Consider the following 24387-nt stretch of genomic DNA (forward strand, 5'->3'; position numbering starts at 1 on the left):
TCCTTATATTTCATCTGTAAGAACCCTCTCTCTCTCTCTTTGCTTTCGTCACCTACTTAGCTATCTCTGATTCATCAGGTATTGATGATATCACATTCTTTTCTCCACGTCTCTCTTGACGAAACTGTTAGGGTTGAGGTTACCGGATGGCTATGCGGTTTTCTGCTGTGCCACTGTGGACTCTTACATAGTGATTTGACCTTCTGTTGAGTGGTTGACATATGATTCTGATTTCCTTAACATAATTTTCCCACACTGGGCATGATTTTAGAATACAATTTGGACTATTTTATAACAATCTTATTAATTAAATCGATATACCCTCTTTGATTACAATTCATTTATTATTCTTTATCCCTGCTCTTGAGAGTATAAGCATGTTTTTATCGTAAGTCAATGTCTTTTCATGTTGGGTCCGAAATAAATAGCTGACTGATAGTGGGTTGGTTATTTCCGACACAACAGTATGCAGCGTCCCATCGATGTGTCTCAAACCTCAAGACCTTACATTTTGCTGCATTAAACCGATACCACCATTCATTTACCCATCCATCTAGCTTATTCAAATCCTCTTGCAGGGCTACCACATCTGCACTGTTACTAATAACCCTTCCCAACTTCGCATCATCTGCAAACAACCGGATATCCCCTTGCAATCCATGGACAATGTCATTGATTTAAAGGTTAAACAGTATAGGTCCCAGTACTGAGCCCTGTGGGACCCCACTTGTAACCCTCTGCTTCCTTGAAACTGCCCTACAACTCTCTGGTACCTATCGGACAGCCAATCCTGAATCCAGTTGACCAACCTGACATCTAGGCCCATGTGCTGCAACTTAAATATCAGCTTATCATGTGGCACCTTGTCAAATGCCTTTGCTAAATCCAAGAAAATGGCAGTATATGCCTTTCCCTCATCTACTGCTCTTGTAACTTTATTATCAAAGGCCAGCATATTACCAAAACAGGAACGCCCCTTCACAAATCCATGTTGACTCTCGCAGATGACATTACCCTCATCTGCCCAATGCTTTATACAGTCCCTCACTAATTTCTCCAAGATCTTAATAACTACTGATTTCACACAAACCCTATAATTAGACACTTCCAGTCTGCTACCACTCTTATGTAATGGCACTATCTTACCTTCCTTCCATTCCATGGGCATCTTTCCCGCAGCCAGACTTTCATTGAAAAGCCAGGTCAAGGGCACTATCAGTTCCTTAGCACATTCTCTCAAAACTCGTGGTGAAATACTATCCAGTCCCAAACCTTTACTAACATCCAGAGTGCTCAATATGTGGAACACACACTCCTCCTGCACCTCTAAACCTCGAACCTGCTCTATCCCTCTAGTATTCAAATTGACTCCTCCAGGATGAAATACTCCAATAAAGTGTTCATCGAACAATTCCACTATGTCCTCTGCATCAGTCACTCTATTCCCATTTTTATCCCACAATGTCATTCTTCCACAGTCATTTCTGCTCCTACTGGCCACATAGCTAAAAAATTCCCTAGGATTTTCCTTGGATCTAAGAGCCAATCTTTTCTCATATTCCAGTTTCACCTTCCTTACCATACTAGTCACTCTTCTGGCTTATGTCTTATATTCTTCATGCATCTTCTCTTCACCTGTCTCCTTATATCTCTTCCATAGCTAGCCTCTTTTTCGTATGTAACTGCTGTTTAATATTGTTTGTCATCCACTTGACTCCAAATTGTGTCCTCTCCTTCACTCGTGGAATACAGTACTATTGCTGCTAACAAATATTCCTTCTCAATTTCCCAAGCACTAGTGTTATCCTGGCCTTCCAATTCTGCCCTCCATGGAACTGCCCCAAGTTGATATCTAAGACTATTATAATCACCTGCCTTATAATTCCACATGCAATCCCTTTTCTTTGATACTCCTGCATGTCTATTCATTTTCCAAGTCAAAACCATATGGTCACTCTCTCCAACTGGTGGGAGAGATGTCATCTCAGTTATTATCAGCTCTTCTGATACTATGACTAAACCAAAACTCTTGAACCTCTTGTTCCCTCTGTTGCATGTTGCCTAACACATTTGTCCATCAAGAATTCTAGAAATTCCATTCCCTTATTGCTACATGCATCTTCCTTTCCCCAATCTATGCTGCTGTAGTTAAAATCTCCCATAACAATCGTTCTTCTTGCACTTGCCACGCTCAACTGTCTCAACATCTCCTGGTCCCCACCCTCTGTGCTCCTTGGTTGGTAGCAACACCCCTAAATATCCTGTCTTGCCCACCTCCACCTCACACCATATGCTTTCACAATCATTAGTGTCACAGCCTTCCAAAGCCTCCACTCTTAGAGGACATAGGTCGTCACTTATCATAAGCAGTACTCCACCACCAAGGTTTCACTTCCTATCCTGCCGAAAAATGCTGTACCCAGCAACTTCTATTCCTGTTATCCAGTACATAGACTGATGCAAAGTACTGGATCAACAAAACAGATGTTATATTCTAGCAGTAATGATTGGGGAAAAGATGTAGCAGTTATAGTATTCAGCACTAAATATGAGGATAATACTCTTGAATGGCAGGCAGTATCAAATAGAGTAATGTGGGAAAATATCAAATGGGGAACCAATGAATCTTATTTGTGCCTTTCTTCTTATTTCTTTCTTAGTGGACCCAACAGAAGGTTCCACTAAGAAAGAAATGGTGAAATTTTTCAAGGCATTACAGGAAGGTAACTGACACAATGAAAAAGTTGATCCTTGTTGGAGATCTAACAGGAAATTATTACCAGATATATAGTAATGCTGTGGGAATATTTTGGAGTAAAAGAAAAGATTAGAATAATGATAAGTACTGCTGTCTTTCTGTTCAACACATGGACTCCAGTGTAAACATATGTACAAATTCACATGGAGAGAGAGAATGCAAGAAATAAGAAAAGACTTATTTTTACTAACTCTGTTATTGTTGATAGCTATATCTTCAGACTAGTTCAGGGCTCAAGAGTATTACAGAGGATTTGAAATTGCAGATGATCACCATTTAGTTTTGAGCTGGATAAAATGAATATCATACTGAAGTGAGCAAGAAAGTTTTAAAACGAATCAAAGTTGAGCACACAAACTTTACGAGGTGAACTGTAGACTTAAATACACAACTGTTATTTAAAAAAATAATAAATTATAAAGTTTGAAAATAAAAACTAAATCTTGGAGACTAAATGGCAGATTCAGCATAAAACATTGACTGATTCATCCACACCAGATAGGCAAGTTGTCTGCAAGGATAGAAAAATCAAAACTCCATGGTAGACTGAGAAATTTAAAGAGACAGTCAAGAAGAAGAAAGCATATTAAAAGTTCTTGGCAAGTAGGTCAGCTTGTGTTCTGAGAGCATACAGAAGTAGTTAAACAGAAGTTCATGGAAAGATTTTGGTAAGAACATATGACATAAATATCTAGGTCATATCATATCTAGGTAACACACTCTGACAACCTTTCCTACTATACTGTTATCTTTCACTCTTCTCGATAGTCTCCTGATATTCGTCCTCACATCCTTATGTCCACTGTTCATATCTCATCATTTCATCAAAGGATGTAATTGTTAGAGGGGTTCACATTTTCCTCCAGTTGGTGAAAGTGATCACGAAGTAATCACCAGTGTTGTGGCTAGTCATATGCAGACTTTTGTGAGGAAGGATATATGTGGAATTATAAGGCTGGTGATTATGACAAGCTTAGGAGACAGCTTGGAGCTATACCATGGAATGAGGAGTTGAGTGGTAAGAAAATAAATGCTGCATTGGAATTGACAAAGAAATACATAACAGCATCAATGTATGACTGTATTCTGAAGGCCAAAAGGTTGAATAAGGTAATAAAATGGCTGAATGTGGAGCTTAAACATGAAATCTGGAAAAGGAAGGTACTTTTGGAGGAAGTACAAGATGAATAATGGTAATAATCAGTCACATGAAGAGTATAAAGAACAAGTCAGGAGAGTGTCTCAGTTAATAAGGAAAACCAAAGTAGAGTATGAGCAGAAATTGGCAAATCAGGCAAAGAAAAACCTTAGAGAGTTTTTAGATATCTGGCAAGTAGAAGGAAGAATGTCTGCTGTCTGAGGGAACGATGTCTGCTGCAGAAGACATTGAGGTATTCAGGGATCAATGGTATTTCATCCTGATCAGGGTGGAATCATGAGGACCTTAATTGTAGAGGACATAGGAGAGGATGGCTTAATTGTAGTGAGCAAGAGGTATTTGAGGAAACAAATAAACTTGATGTCAGTAAGGCAATAGGATTTGATGACATGTCACCACACATCTTAACCCGGTATTAGTAAGGTGGTGTGTCACTGACCCCAGAGATATAGAAAGAAATAACTATGACACCACCACCTTTCTAATGCCGGGTTAAGGGAATGTTCCAGGGAATTGGCATGCCTGTTTAATAAGAGTTTTACAATAGCACAAGTTCCAAGGGAGTGGAAAGAGGGTAAAATTGTTCCACTGCATAAAGGTTCTGATAAGGCTGTAGCTTCAAATTATAGGGGCCAGTCTGTATATCTGGAGTTGTGGTGAAGGTCCTGAAGAGATTGGTGAGAAGTAGGATACAGAAATGGGTTGATAACAGCAGTATTCTCTGTGGTTATCAGCATGGGTTAAGGGGAGATCATGTTTCACTAACTTACTTATTTACTATAACAAAGTGACAAATACCTTGGATAGGGAAGATGCATATACATTGGTGTACTTAGATTTTGCAAAGGTTTTTGATAGACTGCCACATGATAAGCTCTTAAATAAATTGAAACAGATGGGAATTGGATAACAGAATTCTGAGTTGGATCAGTGATTGGCTGTCAGATAGCTATCAGAAAGTTGTATATGGGGTTGCAGTATCCCGAAAGAGAAAGGTAACTAGTGGTGTGCTGCAGGGGTCAGTTTTGGAGCCATTGTTGTTCAATTTGTATGTTAATGATATTGGGTTGGGTTTAACTAATGATATCCAGCTGTTTGCAAATGATGCAAAACTGGGGAGAGCAATGCAAAGTCAAGCAGATGTTATTGCCTTACAAGAGAACTTGAATAGATTGCATGATTGGGCAGATAAAAATGGAACTGTCAGTTCAGTTTTGCAAATTGTAAAGTTTTGAGATTTGGTAAGCAATGGTGGGATGCAAAGTATACACTTGATGGGGAAACTTTAATGGAAGTAGAGGAGATGAGAGATCTAGGAGTGATGGTTGACAAGTACCTGAAATTCAGGAGCAAATCAGATAATGGCAATGATGCAGACGGCCCTGACATGCAGAAATAGAGAGGTTATGATTCCATTGTATAAAGCCTTGATCAAGCATCATATGGATAATTGTGCTCAGATTTGTTTACCGGGTTTTCATGATAATGAAGATATGCTGGAAAAGGTCCAGAGAAGATTCACAAAGGTAGTCAGTGGTCTTTGGAATGTGGAGTATGAGGACAAATTGAGAGAATGTAAGTTGCAGAGCCTCGCGAATAGGAGGATGGGGAGGGGGTGAAGTTAGTTAGGGGTTGTTATCGGGTTGACATGGAAGAAATTTTTCATAGCATGAGAGAGGGGAAGTAGAACAAGGGGGCCATCACTGGAAACTGTATTAGGAGAGTGTGAACAGAGAAGTGAGGAGTAGGTTCTTTGCATGGAGGGGTGATTGATGAGTGGAATGATTTGCCCGAGCGTGTTGTGGGTGTAGACACATTGAATCAGTTTAAGGCACGGTTGGATGAGTATTATGTGCAATAGTGTGACCTCCCACAATGATTCTCTGACTCCATGGAGATCAAATGTTAATAATAATAAATATCAAGAAAGCAACAAAATTTTCTTGAGGCTACTGAAAAAACTTAGAAATATAAGAAAAATGACTTATAAAGGTTGATATGAAAACTAAAGATAAAGAATTTCTTGATGTCTGGAGGAGCATGACTCTGAATAATTGCTAAATTATTATTATTTTACTGCATCTCCATGCACTCCAGAGACCTATCATGGGAGACCCAAATTAACCATTATACACAAATTTTATCATACCTCTCCTTGAATCCATTCACTGTCAGGAAACTCACAATCAATTCTGGCAATCCATTCCACTCATTCACCACTCTCCATGCAATAAATTTGGTCTCCACTCTCCCTACAAACCACACTCTTGTACAACTTTAACAGATGGCCCCTAGTTCTCCATTTGTCATATATTGAAAAATTTCACTTGCATCAATTTTATAAAATCTCTTTAATATCTTAAAAGTTTCTATCATGTCCCCTCTTTTCCCCCTATCAACTAGATTTTGTAACCTACAAACCTTCCACCTATCCTCGTAGGGAGTATTCCACAGACCTGTCACCATCTTGGTCACTCATCTCTGAATTCTCTCTACTGCCTCCATGTCTGCAAGAAACACAGGTGACCAAATCTGTACTCAATAGTCAAGATGTGGCCAAATCATAGCCTTATAAAGTGGGATAATAACTTCCTTATCTTTACTTGTTAGCATGTTTTTCAACATCCAAGTAGTCCTTTGAGTTAATTTACCAACTTTTGTGATATGCCCTCTGAACTCCTTATATCTGAAAATCTTTATCCACCATTATCCCCACTTCCCTAGCCTCATCAATTTCCCACAATCCAACACCATATTCAATCTTTCAACCCAAAGTACATAATCTTACATTTTGCAATATTAAATTGACAGTCATCATCCTTTGCCCACAATTTATTTAAATCATCCTGCAGATATCTACATCACCTTTATCAACTATTGCTGTTCCCAGTTTTCCATCATGAGCAGTGCCATAGATGGGAGGTGGGGTGCATAGGGGACTGTCCACCCTGGGCAGCACTTTGAACCTTTTTGAACTTTTGCAGAAAATACAGTCTTGAGAACTCAGTTCCAAATATTGTAATACTACTGCGAATTTTCCTCACAATTGCTGTAAGTGTTGCTAGTTGTGAGAGGAGGTTTTCTAAATAAAATTGATTAGGAATTACTTACATTACTATGAAATAGACTTTGCCAATGTCATCGACGATTTTGCTAACAGAAAAGCAAGAAAAATAACATTTAGAATATTGAAATTAAAATTTTACTTCAAAAATAAACATAGTGTTTTAATTTATTTCCCTATACATTGTTTTGATCTTTTGTAGTATTTTTGGTGTGCATTGAGAGGGGCAACAAACTCAGGGATCGTCCTGGGCGGCAAAAGCTGTAGCTACACCACTGATCCTGAGCAAACAACTAAATATTCTCGTTTAAATCTTTCCATATGTCATTGATATACAAATTAAAGAGTCGTGGCCCTAGTATTAAACCCTGAGGTACTCCACTAGTCAAACTCCTAAATTATTATTATTATTATTTTACAGCATCTCCATGCAGTCTGGAGACTCATCGTGGGAGACCTTAATTAACCATTATACACAAAAATCCTATCATACCTCTCCTTGAATCCATTCAAAATCAGGAAACTTGCAATAAATTCTGGCAATCCATTCCACTCTCCATGCAATAAATCTGGTCCCCACTCCCCTACTAACCACACTTATGCAACTGTCATGGATGGCCCCAAGTTCTCTATTTGTCATATATTGAAAATTTTCACTTGCAACAATTTTATAAAACTCCTTTAATATCTTCAAAGTTTCTATTATGTCCCTTCGTTTTGGATTGGTTTGGTTAATCTAAATAAACCAAACCAATCCATCAGCCACCCCTATCCATGCTTATTAGTCTCATATCTTCCCATTTCCTTCAGCTTTTGTAATAGTTCTCCATGTGGTATTCTATCATATATTTGACAAAGTTGAGCAGTATCATAGTCTAGCCATTACCTTTATCCAATTCTGTTGTCACTTTATTATAAAACATGAGTAAGTTACTAAGACAGGACCTATCCTTTACAAAGGCATGCTGCCTACTATAGAGTATTGCATCCCTATCAGCTCACTGTTGCATTTTACCTTTCAGCAACTTTTTCAATACTTTAACAACCACTCCTGATATATTAATTGGTCTGTAGTTTGCTACCTCTGTCTTGGAGCCACCTTTATGCAATGGTAGTATCTTGCCCTCTTTCCAGTCCTTTGGAACCCTGCAGAGCTGACTTAGATTGAACAACTTCGTTAGGGACATTGCCAATTCTCTTGGACATTCATGTATTACGTGGGCTGATATGCCATCCACTCCCACTGCTGTGTTCATATTCATATTTTTTAATATGCTGAACACTTCTTGTTCATCTGTCTACCTCAATGTTGATAATTGTCTCTGTAACAACTATGAAATCTTCACCTGGATGATACACCTTTGCAAATGATCGCTCATCAGCTCGACTATTTCTTTTGGTTCAGTCAGATTATATCTTCATACCATGAGCATTGTTTAACATCATTCTACCATAGTCATAGATTTTCTTCTTTCTTGCTATAATGAAAAAACTCTTTTGGGTTTACTTTGGCCTGTTTGGCTAATTTTCTATCATAGGCTGATTTGTCCTTCCTTACCATACTAGTCATCCCTCTTGCTTACACTTTGTACTGCTCATGAGGATGCTGATCACTTTTTTCTTTATATTTCCTCCACAATGTTTTCTTTATTTGCAGCTCTTGCTTTATATCCCTCCTCATCCACTTAATTCCAACTTGGCTTATCCTCCTGACCTTGGGGATATGCAGTCTGATACTGCTGCTCTCAAGCAATCTCTAACCACTTGTCATGCACAACTGACATTCTTTCCTTGTAGCTTCTCAAGCCATGGCACTGTTCCAAGATGACTCCTGAGTTCTTATAATCACCACCCTTGTAGTTGAAGATAAACCCTTTCTTGACAGAAAATTCCATATGTTTGGCAACTTCCCAGAACAAGATTGCATGGTCACTCTCCCCCAATAGGAGGCAGAGTGTCTACCTTGGTTATGGATATATCTTCTGATGCTATTATCAGATCTAACACCCTCAAATTCCTTGTTCCCTCTATGACATGTTGTTTCATGTAATTATCCATTAGCAACTTGGAAGAAATTTTTAAATTTCTGTATAAATTTCACTTCCATCCTGCCATGCTCCCTTTCCTTCCCTCCAGTTGATGTCCCCCATAGTCATCTGCTATAATAATTGTTCAGCCTACACTTATTTGTGCTAATCTCTGCTGATACATGGTATCTACATCTTCCTGTGGACCCACTTGGTTTATGGCAGCACCCAAAAACATATTTTGTCCTATTTGACAAAATATCTCACACCAGACAGCCTCAAATGAACGATCTCCCTGAGACCTAAAATCCTTTTAACTTCTAATTTTGTTAGTTGTAATTCTTTAGCTATCATCAGCAATACTCCACCTCCTGTCCTGTTCCTCCTATCCTCCCTGAAAATACACCCTTTACATTCTACCCCTGTAACTATATCATTTTCAGTCAATGAGGTCTCACTGATGGCTATAATTTTTGACCAAGTTGAGCTGACCATTGCCAAAAACTCCTCACCCTTATACTTGATACTTATTGCATTCTTATATATGCATGTCAACATGTACCCATAGTTACCCTTGTGTAATGTCATTACTGATCCATTCAAATCTAAAACCTGTGAAATCCCATTCAGCATTGCATAATCATTACTGTTCACACATGGTCATTTATCACAGGGGTGGCCAGACACATGCTTGATTTCATCTTCCCTAATATCTCTAGTTTCCCTGGTTTTTCACTACCACACTCTCACTAAACAACACTTCCTCCAAACATCAAACTCTAAAACCATTTAAATGTAGTCCGTCTGGCATATATAAGTCCTTTCGTCTATCAAATTCACTCAGTGCATCAATAAACTGCACACCATTCCTCCTGCACAATCTTCTCATTGGCAGTCATGTCCCTTCTTCTCAGTTCTGTCTCATCATACCAAAGCAGCAGACTCACAATCTTATCTTTCTTACTTTTCATTTTATCTTCCACTAACAATTATTTCACATATCTTCTCTCATTGCATATTTCTCACCTTTCAAATCATTTGTGCCTGCCAGAACAATTAACTCATTTGCTTCTTTCTTCTGCATATGTACAGCATCACTAACATCCTTTATCTTCACACCTGGAAAACATGCTTTCATCACCTTCTCAATAAGTATACCTCCTATCATCGAATCCCTATACAATACTATCTCTTTTTGCACTTTTATTCTTTTCTCATTCACTCGTTCTTTCATTCTCCATCCTTCTGTACCACACACTGTTTCTCCTGCACTCAAGTGCATGTTTTGTCAGTGAAGGAGTTTTTATAAGTGTGCAATTTATTTCTGCACTAGCATCTCATCATCCACATTATTACTTTCATCCACTTCCTACAAACTCTCATTTGTATTTTGTGCACTATCATTCACTGTTTATACAACATGCTCCACAACACTGACAATTCTGCCTTATATCCAAAATATCTGTCACTTCATTCTTTCACAACTCGCATTTCTTATACTCACTTATGAAACAGAAATTAATAAATGAAACAAACAATAATGGCATGGTGGTAGAAAGCATTCAAGAGGAATGCACTCAAGAGTTAATATCAGTAGTTGAGGTAGGGGAAAAAACCATCAAAAATTTGAAATGAGGAAAAAAGGCAGTTGTTGTAGATATTTGATGAGAAATGCTCAAATATGGAGATATAAAAGTTTTACATTTCTACATTGTATAATTCAGATGGCCTGATAAGAAGGTTTAATTCTAGGATTTGATTACAGCTTTTGTAGTACCCATAACTAAAAAAAAAAAAAAAACGAGGAGGGGGCAAGGAATAAAACTGAATATGAGAATTTCAAAGGAATTTTCCTATTGCTTGTTGCTGGTAATATTTATGCAAGCATACCTCAGAAAAAGGTAAGAGAAATTGTGGAAGGAAAGCTTGGAGAAAAACATGCTGGGTAAAAGCCAAATATAGGTTATCAGAATCAGCTTTTCACTTTAAGACAATTAGTTAAAAGATCATGGGAATATAACAAGGATCTGTATTTAAGTTTTGTAGATCTGGAAAAGGCATATGATAAGAATCCATGAGAAAAAGCTTTTCATAATGTTACAGTTATATGATGTAAATCATTATATAAAGCAATGCATAATATTTGAGTTGTAAGTCAGCAATTAGAATTGGATGTATAGTTTAAAAAAATTGAAGGAGGTAAGAAAGATGATTTGATGTTAAATCAAGCATGAAACAAGGATGTGTGTTACCTCAACTTATTCATCGTTTATATAGATCACATTATAAAGGAAAATGGTTTTGAATCTAATATCAAAATTGGTGATGTTAATCTCTTCTCTTTGGATGGCTCTTAATTTCTGTAGGATTCCTTGACTAAATTGAATAACTTCTGTAATAAATTTGGTATGAAAATCAGCAATAAAAAAGACAGAGACTGTGAAAATAGACAAAGATTGAGCACATCAACTGCATCTTGAATGGAGCACCTATAGAACAAGTATAATATTTCATCTATTTAGACACAATTTTAATGAATATGGCAAATATAAAAATAGAGAACAGAATTAGCAAAGCTAGCATGGTAGGAAGTCAACTACCATGCCAGCTTTCCATATAATCAAGTTATATGGAATAAGAGAGAAATTACTCAAAACACTAAACTAGCTGTATACATGATAATGTTCAAACTAATTTTAGCATATGGATCTGTCAGCCAGATTAGAAATAAGATGCTTGATCAAAGAGAGACAACAGATATAAGAATTCTGAGAAAGATTATGGCAGAATCATTAAAATTGAGGATTATTAGGAAAGAAGTTGACATTATTAGCATTCAGGAATGTGCTATCAGAGCTAAACTTAGGTTATTCTTCCTTAAATAGAATAGGAAGGAAAAGGTTAGTAAAAACAAGTGTTTTTGCCAGGATGGCATGAAAAGGACCAGAGGAAGACCAGGATCTAGATATATTGATCATCAAAAGTACCCTTGAAGACAGAGTATAAGATCTGATGATATTGGAGTTATCACAGATAACAGATTAATTCAAAGGAAAATTGTTGATCATTAGTTAGTAATGATCTTTACTCTACTTCTCCTGCACCTTTTATACTCTCCTGTTTTATAGACCATCATCACTAGGATCTATTACTCTTCCATTATGTTCGTTATATGGTGTAATCCATAGACATCTGGAAGGGGATGCTGATACTCTTGCATTTCTGGGCCCCTGCTTTGACAAGACAGACTCTTCTGGATGGCTCAGCTAGGATCAGTTGACTAGTGAAGTGAAGTGAGCTTGCCCACAAGAGACAGGGTGTTGTAATGAGTTCTCTTTTTCTGTAGGTAGGGAAAGGACTAAGATTTGCTGTACTTTTGGTATAGTGTACAAAGTTAAAGTAGCATTCCACTTCCAAGCATATTATTGCTTGCCAGATAGTGAGTGTCCACATTTCATGGAAATCTTGCCTGCAAAATCAGAAATCCATTTGAACGAATCCTTCAACCTCAAATTTTTTAGCAGTCCATCCCTCTCAAGCCCCCAACCAAGTACACAACATACGTAGATACATCATCTAAGAAAAATAAGAAACAAAAAGCATCTCACACACATGAATAAACCACTGTTTCTCATCTCTGTACAGTAGGGAAAATTTCATCCTTCTTTATTCAAAAAGGGTTTCGAAAGATTGATAAGATCTCACAAAACATTTAAACTACATTTCTGGTGATATTCTTGTTGAAACATCATATCAGCAGCACACTGAAAAATTGCAGTCTGCTATATCAATAGGGAAATGCCAGTTTTTGATAACATTTCATGAAACACTGAACTGCTTGAAGTATGATATCAAAATATGATCTTCTTTATGTTCAGATGAGAAATTGTGTTCATAGCTTAGAGATCAAGGAATGATAGCAGTGAGATGCATTCTAATACGTAGGAATGGTCGCCTGGTTCCAAAAAGAAATATCATCCTTACTTTTAATGTGCTTAAATCTCCAACGTCAGTCAAAACAGGATATTTCAACTATCCTGTTAACTCCATAAAGATGCTTTAAATGTCAGTAATATGGACCTGCCCAAACTGATTACCCTAGTTTCATCATCTGTACCTAATGTGATGGTGAAAACCATGATAAGTAATCTTGCTCTACATAGAAACTTAAATATGTCAACTTAACTGTCAGGGGGGGGGAGACCACCTGGTCCACTCCCCAGCATGCTAAAAATAAAAGGATAAAAAAAGAGATACAAAAGATAAGGATCAATCAGAACATCTCATATCAGTATTCAAAAGGAAGTTAGCCACTATAGTATCTAGCCTAAAACCCTTTTTTTTTTCTTAGAAGGATAACACTTAAAAAAATATCAAAGGCATCAACAATTCATCCTGCCATCTGATAATTCTCTTATGCATATTACACTTCCAACGAAGAACCATCTTGATAAAATCCACACACTTAACATACTCAATTTTTTTGCACTGTGCTTCTGGAAAACCTAATACTTACCACCATTTTTGCTTCCATTAACTGTTATTCTGAAAAGATCTTCAAACCAGGTAATTTCCAAATGCAAACATTCCACACTCAGTCACAATTAATCCATACTAAAATTGTGCTAAAGTTATAATATGATGATGAACAGCCGATTTTTCTACCTGCTGTAGGGTGAAGGCCCTTCCCATTGAAGGAGATTTTGGGTCTACTACTCCCATGGTGACCCAGTCCATATTGGGAGAGTGTATCTATATTTGGGTGAATGAATGTATGAAGGTGGAAGACAATCACAAACATCCATGCCTACGCAGGATTTGAAGTATTTATGTGTGTATGTATGTATGTATGTAATATGTAATATATATGTATGTAATAGCGTATGTGCTCTTCAGCCAAGAGGCTGGAGAGCACATACGCTAACTACTCGGCCAATCAGGCCGGCAAGTTATAATATATTGCTAATTATTATCTAAAATTATCATTTTATCACAGACCTTATGTCACAGGAGACTGAACTGTTCGTCTGCTACCAGCAGTAGGGGAAGGGGGGGATATGGAACTCAATGGTTGAATCCACACTAGTGACCATTAATTAAATAGTAAGACTTCACATGGTAAATAAGTTCACTGCTAATGATTTTCTCCATTATTTTAGAGAAGACTGAGATGAAAGCATCAGTCAATTTGATTCTAAACATCTCAATCTCCTTTTCTGCAAGTAGTAGATAAATATTGGTTGCTTCCATGCTATGGGTAAAAGAGTACACCCTCTCATCGAAGTGGAGCCTATACAGTATAGAAAATAATTCCATAAACAGAATTTCTAATTAAAGTTTGTGGAGGTATCATCATTATCAGAAGATTTCCATTCCTGAGTAGTTTTCCCTGTGATCTTTTTGGGGACATGTAGTGTATTGTTTCTAATATAGTAAGATTGACTTGCCTTGTTCATTCTCTGCAGATGTTGGGGGATTTAGTGAGCTGTTTTGAATTATAAACAGCTAAGGCTCTGATTCCAGAGTATCATATCTGTAAATTGTATTGTTCTTGTAGTAAGTCTCTGTTTTACAGGTTGAAAACCTAAGTTTCTTAGATGAAAAAAAAAAACAGAGAAAAAAAAAATGCCATTCCTCTCTGTGAGACTGGCTAACTCACCTTTAGTTGAGGAGTTTGTAGAGAAATTATCTTTTATGTGTTGTAAAAATGATATTGTCTGATGAGTGAGAGAGAGGTTGGTGCACCAATAAGCAGGAGTTTGCATGTGGCCTTTTGAAGGGAGCAGAAAGCACATTTTGCTATTATTACCAGAAGTGAATTTCTTACACTTGGTCCTTTCAAGTTAGATCTGAATTTACAGATGGTTGTGTTGCATATGTTACTACATCAATCTACACTGAGAATGAAGTAGAAGTTCTTTTCTCAAGCCACTTGCATTATACTGATTTTTTTTTTCTTGTATTGGCTTGGGAATTGCTTTAAGCCATGTACTAAACGTGTCTGACAGTTCACTGCCGACGGTTCATTGCGAGGAAAATTCATCACTGGAAAATTAATCGCACAAAAATTCATTGCAGATATATGTGGGGGAAAAAAAAATTCCCATATAAGAAAAATTTTTTTAAAATATTTTTTAATAATTTTATTCTGATATTGCTTTTGTATGTGACACTGTTTTTTAAACATTAATTTCCCCAATATCACATAATTTAATGATTTATATTTATCAGGAAATAATATAAATAAGAAAATAGACAAAATTTGCTTATTTGTAATAATCACAATTTAATTTCAGTATCAGAATATTAAAAGTTATCTGGCACAATTACTTTGGAAAAAATAACAAATTCAAATAAAAAGAAGGTGCACACATGTTACCTAGCAGTATTGTGTGTGTGTGATAGTTTGGAAGGGGTGGGGGGGGGATGAGCCATCAAAGATGAAATACAATTTTAATTCTATTATGAAAATTTTGGAAATAAAATTTTATTTTTGCACATGCACCTATACATGTTTCGAATGATAAACTGTAAGGAAAGTATCGCTACTTCAAAATTGCCGCATAATATCAAAATTACCAGAAAATATGTACATAACAGTTTACTTCATAATAGCCATTCATTTCAATATGTAATGATGATTCCAGCAAACCAAGAAAGTTGAAGTGCAAAGAACTGCAGATTACATTATAAATATTATATATTATGTGATATGATTCAAGATTTACGTATGATTATCTATAAGGTAATATCGTAAAAGTGCAAACCTTCACGCAGTCTGTGAACTAATTTTCCAAGATTATGAATAAAAAATAAAGAAAACAATTTGTAACAGATGGAGGCTGTATTTATTTTAAGGTTCAAATTTTTATGAATTTATAAAATAATTATCTTGAATCAAGTTCTGGGAGAATAAAATGTATTGGCAACTAAGATAATTAGCAAAAAAAAAAAAAAAATGATAGTGGCATTGTTCTCCAGAGTGATAAAATCTTAAGTGAAGAAATATGAAAGGATCTCTTATTTGCACTTGCATTAAAAAATATAATTATATGATAAAACAAGTAGGTTTCAGCTGCCAAGAACACTTAAAAAGTGTTCTCGTCAGCGTGAAGGATTATCACACCTTCTAATGGATTGACAGTCAAATGCACTTGATATCCGTATTTTTTCAACAGGTGGTCTGACTCGTATCCAGGATTTGCTGGACGTACATATATGTCCTGGCCAATTGGGAACTTAACCCTGTGGAGGTCGCGGTCGAAAAAATTGCAGCTTAGGTCGCATGTATCCAAGAGATACATTCATTATTAGTATTGCTGAAATGCGTGATGTTATGATGGTTTATTTATTTCCAGTTACAACCTAGAAATTATTGAAAAAAAGAAACAAATAAAAAAAAAAAACTAAACCAATACTATACTGACATCGGAGTTCTGGTATCTCTCAGATACAAATTGCTATCAAATATCACTTTCACATTCGACTCTATCATTCTCATCATCGTATTCAAGTAACATTCGCTGAATCTCTTCAACATCTGATGGATTATCCTGTCAATATATTTTTCCAGCCATTTTCCACAGTAAATAAATTAAAAAAAACAATGCGATCAATTTTCCCATGATGAATTTTTTCCTTGTATTGGCTTGGGAATTGCTTTAAGCCATGTACTAAATTACAGGTGGAACTTTTTAATGGAGTGGGGGGAGCCCTTTATTCCAGCAGGAATATCTATAACTCACTGAGAACAAGTGAAGTTTCTCTGATTAAGTTATCGTGTCCCCACAGGATAGTGGAAACAATCTTATCTTGAAAAATATTAATAAAAATCTCAGTGCTTATTCCATTTGGCTCCATTGAATTGCCACAGGACATGAGGTTGAGAGTGGCTGAGAGGAATTCTATAGAAGACAAAATTTTGCTTGAAATTATAGTCTAAGTTACATAACAGGTAAATGACCTCTGCAGAACCAGTCTTCAAAAAGGGAACTAGTTAAGAAAAGAACAGGGAACTTAGGAGATTGGACAGAATTATCTTTTTCAGCTTGGTCAGTGGAAATAGTTAGAAATCAGTTCTTTCCATGATTAGAAATCAATTTTGTTGTTGTAGATATTAAAATCATTTCTTGTAAGTTGACTGCAGAGAACAGTTTCAGGATAATAAATTGAAGAGGGCGAACATTACTGAATGGAGCCAGAAAACTTAAAGTCAGACAAGGGGAAAACGATAGGATTTTGGATTTGGCATTTCCTGACATAAAATAACATAGGGTACAACTGCTCTCGTTGTGGCAGAAGGAATCATATACAGAATATAGTTTGGATAAGGTATAAAATGATTGTTGTAGCTGCTATTTGACCAGAGACCAAACATTGAACTTTTTCAAGCAACTTCAGACCACCATTACATAAGAGATGATCCCACACCGGGTGAAAGTATCTCCTGCTTAACAAACATACTTGCCTATAGAAGAATTCACATCCACAGCTTATTGCTTGGAGGGTAGCTGCTATATCCAATCAGCTAACTTGACTTACTTAATCACAAAAACACAATTTACATTTGTATTCATGCTGTTAATATTAGGGAAGTGGATATAGAAATGCTTTTATAGTTTTGGTATTATGTTTTGAGGGAGGTATTTTTATAGTGACAGTGACTCTAAAAGAATTTATTTTTCTTTCCATGATTATTTTTTGTGAATTATTAATTAGAGAGTTCTGAGAAGAGATACGCTTGGGCATGTTGTTCATGCAGAAAGACTAGTTGGCTCATTAAGGCATTGACATGTAGTATACATATCACGCTATTCAGACACCTCTAGTTATGGTCTTGCAGAATAAGCAGCAGCAGCATGATTATTCACCAGCTGATCAGGAAGCCTCCTGTTACATTTGCACCCATGTACTATTTCAGCAGCAAACTTGCTCAACTACTTCATCATTGTTGTGCTGAATGGAGAAGATTCTAGATATCTGTGATAAGTTTTACATACCCTTGAAGTTATTACCCACTCATTATGAATAACAGAAAGGTTTTTTTTTTTGGGGGGGGGGGCAGAAATATAGAAGAAAATCGACTGCAAAGCAAAATGCAAAATGTTAAGCTATCATAATAGCTGGTATACTCCTTAAAAGTATATACCAAAAAACGAAATGATGGTAATCTAAAACCAATCTTGTTTCATATTAACAGATTTGTGTAAGTCAGATTTATGTTAGTCAGGGACTGCCTGTATTTATGTATATTTGTTTTTATATTATCATCATATAACAAAAACAAAAAAAAAAACTTAGTCCATCCACAGGAACTAATGTACCCTAAGTTTACAACCTTTTCCAGATGATAGTCCCATTAAAAAAAAAAAATTATGCATCAGAATCTTTTTTGTCACTTACTCTTTGAGTGTTGGAGGGGAAGGGGTCCATGTACCTGGTACCTCTTGTGGCTTTGTGAACCCTTCCACACATTTTGTTTTTAGTTAAAAAGTCATATGTTCAGTTCTAGAAGCAACAAACACAAATTTGAAAAATGAATACGTCAATCTAAAGAAACTTTCATAGAAGAAAAGAGTTGTTTTTTTTTTACTTTAGCTTTTTTTTTTTCTTGTTTTTGTTATTGTGCTATCGCAGAAAGGAAGAAATAACAAATATATAACAAGTGATTGAGAAAGATACACATTTTGTTTTGTGTTTTTCACTAAGTGCATAACATCTTTGTTATGTCTCTGCACTTAAAAGTATGAAAGCAAAACTGAATGCCTGTAACTTTATCTGCCATTTCCTCACTATGTACTGTTGCTGTGTCACGCTTATTTTAATATTCTAAGACATATATTTCAAAATAAATGCATATTGGTCTCAATCTTACTATTTCTTTTGTTACTCTTCTTGGATTAATTCTGTAGTTTTCTTTTATATAAGATAGTTAAATGTATATTGATAATTATATGTTTATTCCTAGGGTAACTATGTTTATGCTGGAGGTGCTAATGGAAACATTGCTATATGGACGACAGAGGGTTTACTTTTATGTGCCCTGTCATCTCCAAATCATTGTGATTATATTGTGGCTCATTCATTTAAAGAAGGTAAGATTTTTCTAAGGAAATCAGTTTCCAAAATCATACTTCCACATGAAAAGGAAGATTTGCATTAATACAAAAATTATATAATTAATCTTACAAGCATATATACAGTAATCTCTCTGTTATCTGACTATAATAATAAATTGAAGAGGGCGAACGTTACTAAATGGAGCCAGAAAACTTAAAGTCAGACAAAGGGGAAAACGATTCAATTACTTATTGAGTAATTGAAAGTACTGTTAGATGGCACTATACCAGAAATTATTTGAGATGCTAATCAGTTCAAAAGTTGTTTAATGGAAGACTTGAAGGTTGAATAATGAGAGATTTAAGGAATCACCCCCATATGGCAGTAGGCTTCTAATTTCAACTTTTTTTTTAAAGTTTTGGTTTAATATTTAGAGATTTTTTTTCTAAGAGTGAGAAATTTTACTATTCTCAGATTGAAATACAGTAAAACCTCGATTTAACAGACTGATAGAGGCTAAGGGGTGTCTGTTAAATCGAAAGTCTGTTAAATCGCAAATTTTTTAAAATAAAAATATCTGTAACGTTATACTGCAATTTTATCAATATTAGCCCTGTAATAACAAAAAATTGTTTTACACACCATTTTTTAACACAATTTTCACACTTTTGGATAAGTTAATGTTCGATGTTGAGGCGCTTGGTTTAGGTAATCTTTCTTCGAAAAAACTATCAAAGTTTTTGAATTTTTGAATTCTGCTATTTCTTTATAATTAGCTCCTTAAATTATGAAAATGTGTGTAATAAAACTGCCACAGAAAGTCATGCCATGCAACAAAAGAACCAATTACAATTGGTTCTTTTAATTGCGATTGGTGTGATCACGTCCTAATCATTCGCCGAACATATTGATAATATATCACTACATATTCTGAAGGAATGTGCCAGTGAGTGGACGCCAGCCTTGACATATTTTTTTAATACAAGTCTTGCACTGGGTCAAGTTCCTAAGAAGTAGAAGGAAGGCAAGATTGTACCATTTATAAAGGAGGTGATAGAATTCGAGCATCAAACTATAGGCCTATCTGTGTGTCAGGTGTTGTAGTTAAGTTGTTGGAGTAACTTGTGAGAACTAGGATTCAGAATTGGATTAACAACAATGGTATTATCTTTCATGGACTGCATGGATTTACTAAAGGGAGGTCATGTTTTAGTAATCTACTTACTTATTACAATAAGGTGACTGCTTCCATGGACAGAGGAGAAGGATACACAATAATATACTTAGATTTTGCAAAGGCTTTTCTTAGATTACTGTATGATAAGTTGATAGTCAAACTGAAGTGGATGAGGTTGGATATTAGATTGGTGCATTGGATTGGAGACTGACTATCTGATAGGTATCAACAAGTTGTGTATGGGGAAGCAATATCCAGGAAAAGGAAAGTTACTGGTGGTGTGCCTCAGGGATCTGTTTTAGGGCCATTGCTGTTTAACTTGTATATTAATAATATTGGTGAAGATTTGGATGGAGATATTCAGTTGTTTGCAGATGATGCAAAGTTGGGATGAATTATGAAGAGTACAGAAGAGATGTTGTGGCCTTACAAGAAGACTTGAATAGATTGAATGAATAGGCATGGAATGGGATCTGAGTTCAATGTTGCAAAATGTAAGGTTTTAAAATTTGGAAAACAAAAATGGGATGCGTAGTTTATGCTTGATGAGGATATATTGTCAGAGGTGGAGGAAATAAGAGATCTGGGGGTGATGGGGGTAAGGATCTGAAATTTAGGGGACACATGGCCAAAATTATGAAGACAACACAAAGGCTTCTGGGAATGATGAGGAGGACACTGGCTTGTAGAAGTAGAGAAGATTCTTGTTCCATTGTATAAGGTTTGATTAGGCCACACATGGACTATTGTGCCCAGATTTGGTCACCTGGTTTTCAAAAGGATGTTGAAAAGGGTCCAGAGGCGACTGACTAAGGTAGTTCCTAACCTCTTTCTAATTTCTAATGTCGAGTATGAGGAAAGTAATATAATAAATTAGTTTAATCCTTTATCCAAGTGTGAGCAAATAAAGACCTGAAAGTATCTTCAGGACTGGGGTACGGTGATGCAACACTAGGGCGACTCCTTGCAAAGGTGGAGCAAGCTACCAACACTCCATCTCAGTATCTCCCATAATGCAAAACACATCTCCTTGTGGATATGTCTAATGCTATGCATTAAGGGAAGGGCCACTACCCAGACTAGTTTCGACCTTTATTGAGGTCTCTTCAGTGAGAGCCAGGCCCAAGTGGAGATACCAGCCAGAAGCATTAGCACTGTCATCTCTACCTATAGGTGTTGCCAAATGGTGTGCCAACTTTTTAATAAATTACTCTGGATTTAGAGAAAGATGTTGAAAGTTTATTTTCACTTGGTTAGAATATAATTAATTAGTTTAATCCTTTATCCATGTCTAATGCATAACATTAGACATATCCGCAAGGAGATGTGTTTTGCATTATGGGAGATACTGAGATAGGAGTGTTGGTAGCTTGCTCCACCTTTGCAAGGAGTCGCCCTGGTGTTGCACCACCTTACCCCAGTCCTGAAGATACTTTCAGGTGCAAACTTTGTTTGCTCACACTTGGATAAAGGATTAAACTAATTTATTATATTCTAACCAAGTGAAAACAAACTTTCAATATCTTTCTCTAAATCCAGAGTAATTTATTAAAAAGGTGGCACACCATTTGGCAACTCCTATAGGTAGAGATGACCTTGCTAATGCTTCTGGCTGGTATCTCCACTTGGGCCTGGCTCTCACTGAAGAGACCTCAATAAAGGTCAAAACTAGTCTGGGTAGTGGCCCTTCCCTTAATGCATAACATTAGACATATCCGCAAGGAGATGTGTTTTGCATTATGGGAGATACTGAGATAGGAGTGTTGGTATCTTGCTCCACCTTTGCAAGAAGTTGCCCTGGTGTTGCACCAACTTACCCCGGTCCTGAAGATACTTTCAGGTGCAAACTTTGTTTGCTCACACTTGGATAAAGGATTAAACTAATTTATTATATTTTAACTAAGTGAAAATAAACTTTCAACACGAGTATGAGGAAAGATTGAGAAGATGCAACTTGCAGAGTCTGGTGGACAGGAGGAAGAGGGGGAGATATAATAGAGACCTACAAGTTATTAAGGGATTGTTATAGGATCAATGCTAGAGAGGTTCTACAGAAAATAATGGGAGATCTGCGGAGAACCAGAGATCATCCCTGGAAACTGTATAAAGAGGGTGTGAGTAGGGGAGTGAGAAGCAGGTTTTTTTTCATGCAGAGTTGTGAATGATTGGAATGCCTTGCCTGAGAGTGTGGTGTCTGCAGAAAATTTGAGTATGTTTAAAGCATGGTATAATGAGCTGTGTGTTTGATAAAAGGACCGTCTAGATGATAATTTGACTCCATGGGATCTTGAGTAATAATAATAATACAGGGTGGCCATAAAATAACTTTCCCTCTTTGGAGGCATCTGTAGCTAAAACCAATAAACGGAATGAGACCAAATTTTATATTGAGACTTTTGAAGGCATGGAGAGATGATTTCTGCGGAAAAAAAAATTTATTACAAAAGTCGCCAATAGGGGAAATTTTGGCGCTGACAAAACTGAAAGCAGTCAGATATTTGCAGTAAATGCAGGTAAAAAGGTTTATGCAAATTTTACTGTGCGTACGTGACAGCAGCGCTCCCAATTCCACTTAAAAAGGGATATGACTCCTACCTTGCCTCAGTGTGCTTTACTTGTTAAGTTGTTTTACCTTAAACAGTGCAATGCCATAACGGTCCTTCAGGAATTTAGAAGGCTTCATAACCTGTGCGTACAGTTCCTATGTCAATCATAGTTACATAGGTATAATCATAGCTACAGCTGACATAGGACCTGTACAGTTCCTATGTCAGCTGTAGCACTGAGAGCTATGATTAAGAAGTTTGAAGAAACTGGATCACTAGGAGTTAGACCTGGCAGAGAACGGAAAGCAGTGCAAGAAGAGACAGTAACAGGCGTTACACAAGAAAGGTCAGCACATTGAAAATCATGTATGTGGTCCAGGGGAGCCCGATTCTGATGAATAAAACATTATTTCCTGTGAGTTCAATCACTGCATTAATTTCTGTGTCTCTCACAAGTTGTTTTAGTTAATTATTATTATTATTATCATTGTAACGCACCACATATCCAGCTGGAACGAGCGATGCGGCTGTCGCTTACACTGTCGAAATGTTATTCCATTTTATCTGCCTTTAATGTAATTATCCGCTTGTTTTCATCTCTGCCAGTGCCAAAATTTCCCCTGTCGGCGACTTTTGGTACTAAATATTTTTTTCCCAGAAATCATCTCTCCATGCCTTCAAAAGTCTCGATATAAAATTTGGTCTCATTCCGTTTATTGGTTTTAGCTACAGATGCCTCGAAAGAGGGAAAGTTATTTTATGGCCACCCTATATTTTATGAGCGGTGACTCATATATGTCGACTGAATTTCTACAGTGTTTTTCCAACATATGATGGCCTATTCGCCAAAATTTGTTAAAAATAACATTAAATTAATAACAAAAATAACCTGTTAATTTAATTATAAGCAAATCTTGGTTAAAAGCATTTTAAAATTAACAGGGGCGTTAATTTTCACGTAGCATACGGACTGGAAATTTTGTCAGTTAAATCGATGGTCTACTGTATATTGGTTAAATGAAATTTTGATTTTTAATGATATTTTTAATTTAAAATAGTCAAAAAATTGATACATAATAAATTGCTTAGAGAATTATTTAATTCTTTATTTTCCCTACTTCTTTCCCATTCATTAGCTACCCACAGTATCTTTTAAAATATAAGCAGTTATGTTGATTAGATTTTAACGGTATAGATGCGAACGCAGATTGATAAGAAAATAACTATTTATTAACTTAAATGCTAATATTTCACTGGTATTATATCCAGCATCTTCAGAGCACACAAACACAATTTGTTACAGTAGCGAGACAACCGCAATACGGCGTAACAGTATGACTAGCATGAGTAATTGTAGCGTGCAACACAAAGACTAAAGTCCTAATTAGGTGCTATCTAAATTTAAAACAAAAAAACAAAAAAAAAACAGATATTAATTCGGTCTTAGGATGACTGTCTCCCAAATCTTTGGTAGATTTATACAGCCATACTTGCTGAGGTTTGGAGTATGTTTCAAAGCTTCTGTTGATTCTAGGAACAACCTCTCTGACTTGTAAAAGCTTCTGTGCAGTGCTTTTGTTTTTTTCCAATTGATTCT

The 24387-nt window shown here is 36.2% G+C and overlaps 1 protein-coding gene across 1 annotated transcript in view; it reads left to right on the forward strand.

Annotated features, from left to right (window-relative positions):
- LOC150100219 (telomerase protein component 1-like) overlaps nt 1-24387 on the forward strand; it is a 1179105-nt gene that overhangs the window by 970697 nt on the left and 184021 nt on the right. Inside the window, exon 44 of the mRNA XM_090402391.1 lies at nt 18976-19102. Coding sequence (XP_090258517.1) covers nt 18976-19102 — 127 coding nt within the window. The remainder of the gene's footprint in view (nt 1-18975; nt 19103-24387) is intronic.

This window comes from Typopeltis vanoorti, chromosome 13 (assembly GCF_054136105.1).
Source record: "Typopeltis vanoorti isolate ZY-2024b chromosome 13, IOZ_Tvanoo_1.0, whole genome shotgun sequence".
In the NCBI taxonomy this organism is placed as follows: domain Eukaryota; kingdom Metazoa; phylum Arthropoda; class Arachnida; order Uropygi; family Thelyphonidae; genus Typopeltis; species Typopeltis vanoorti.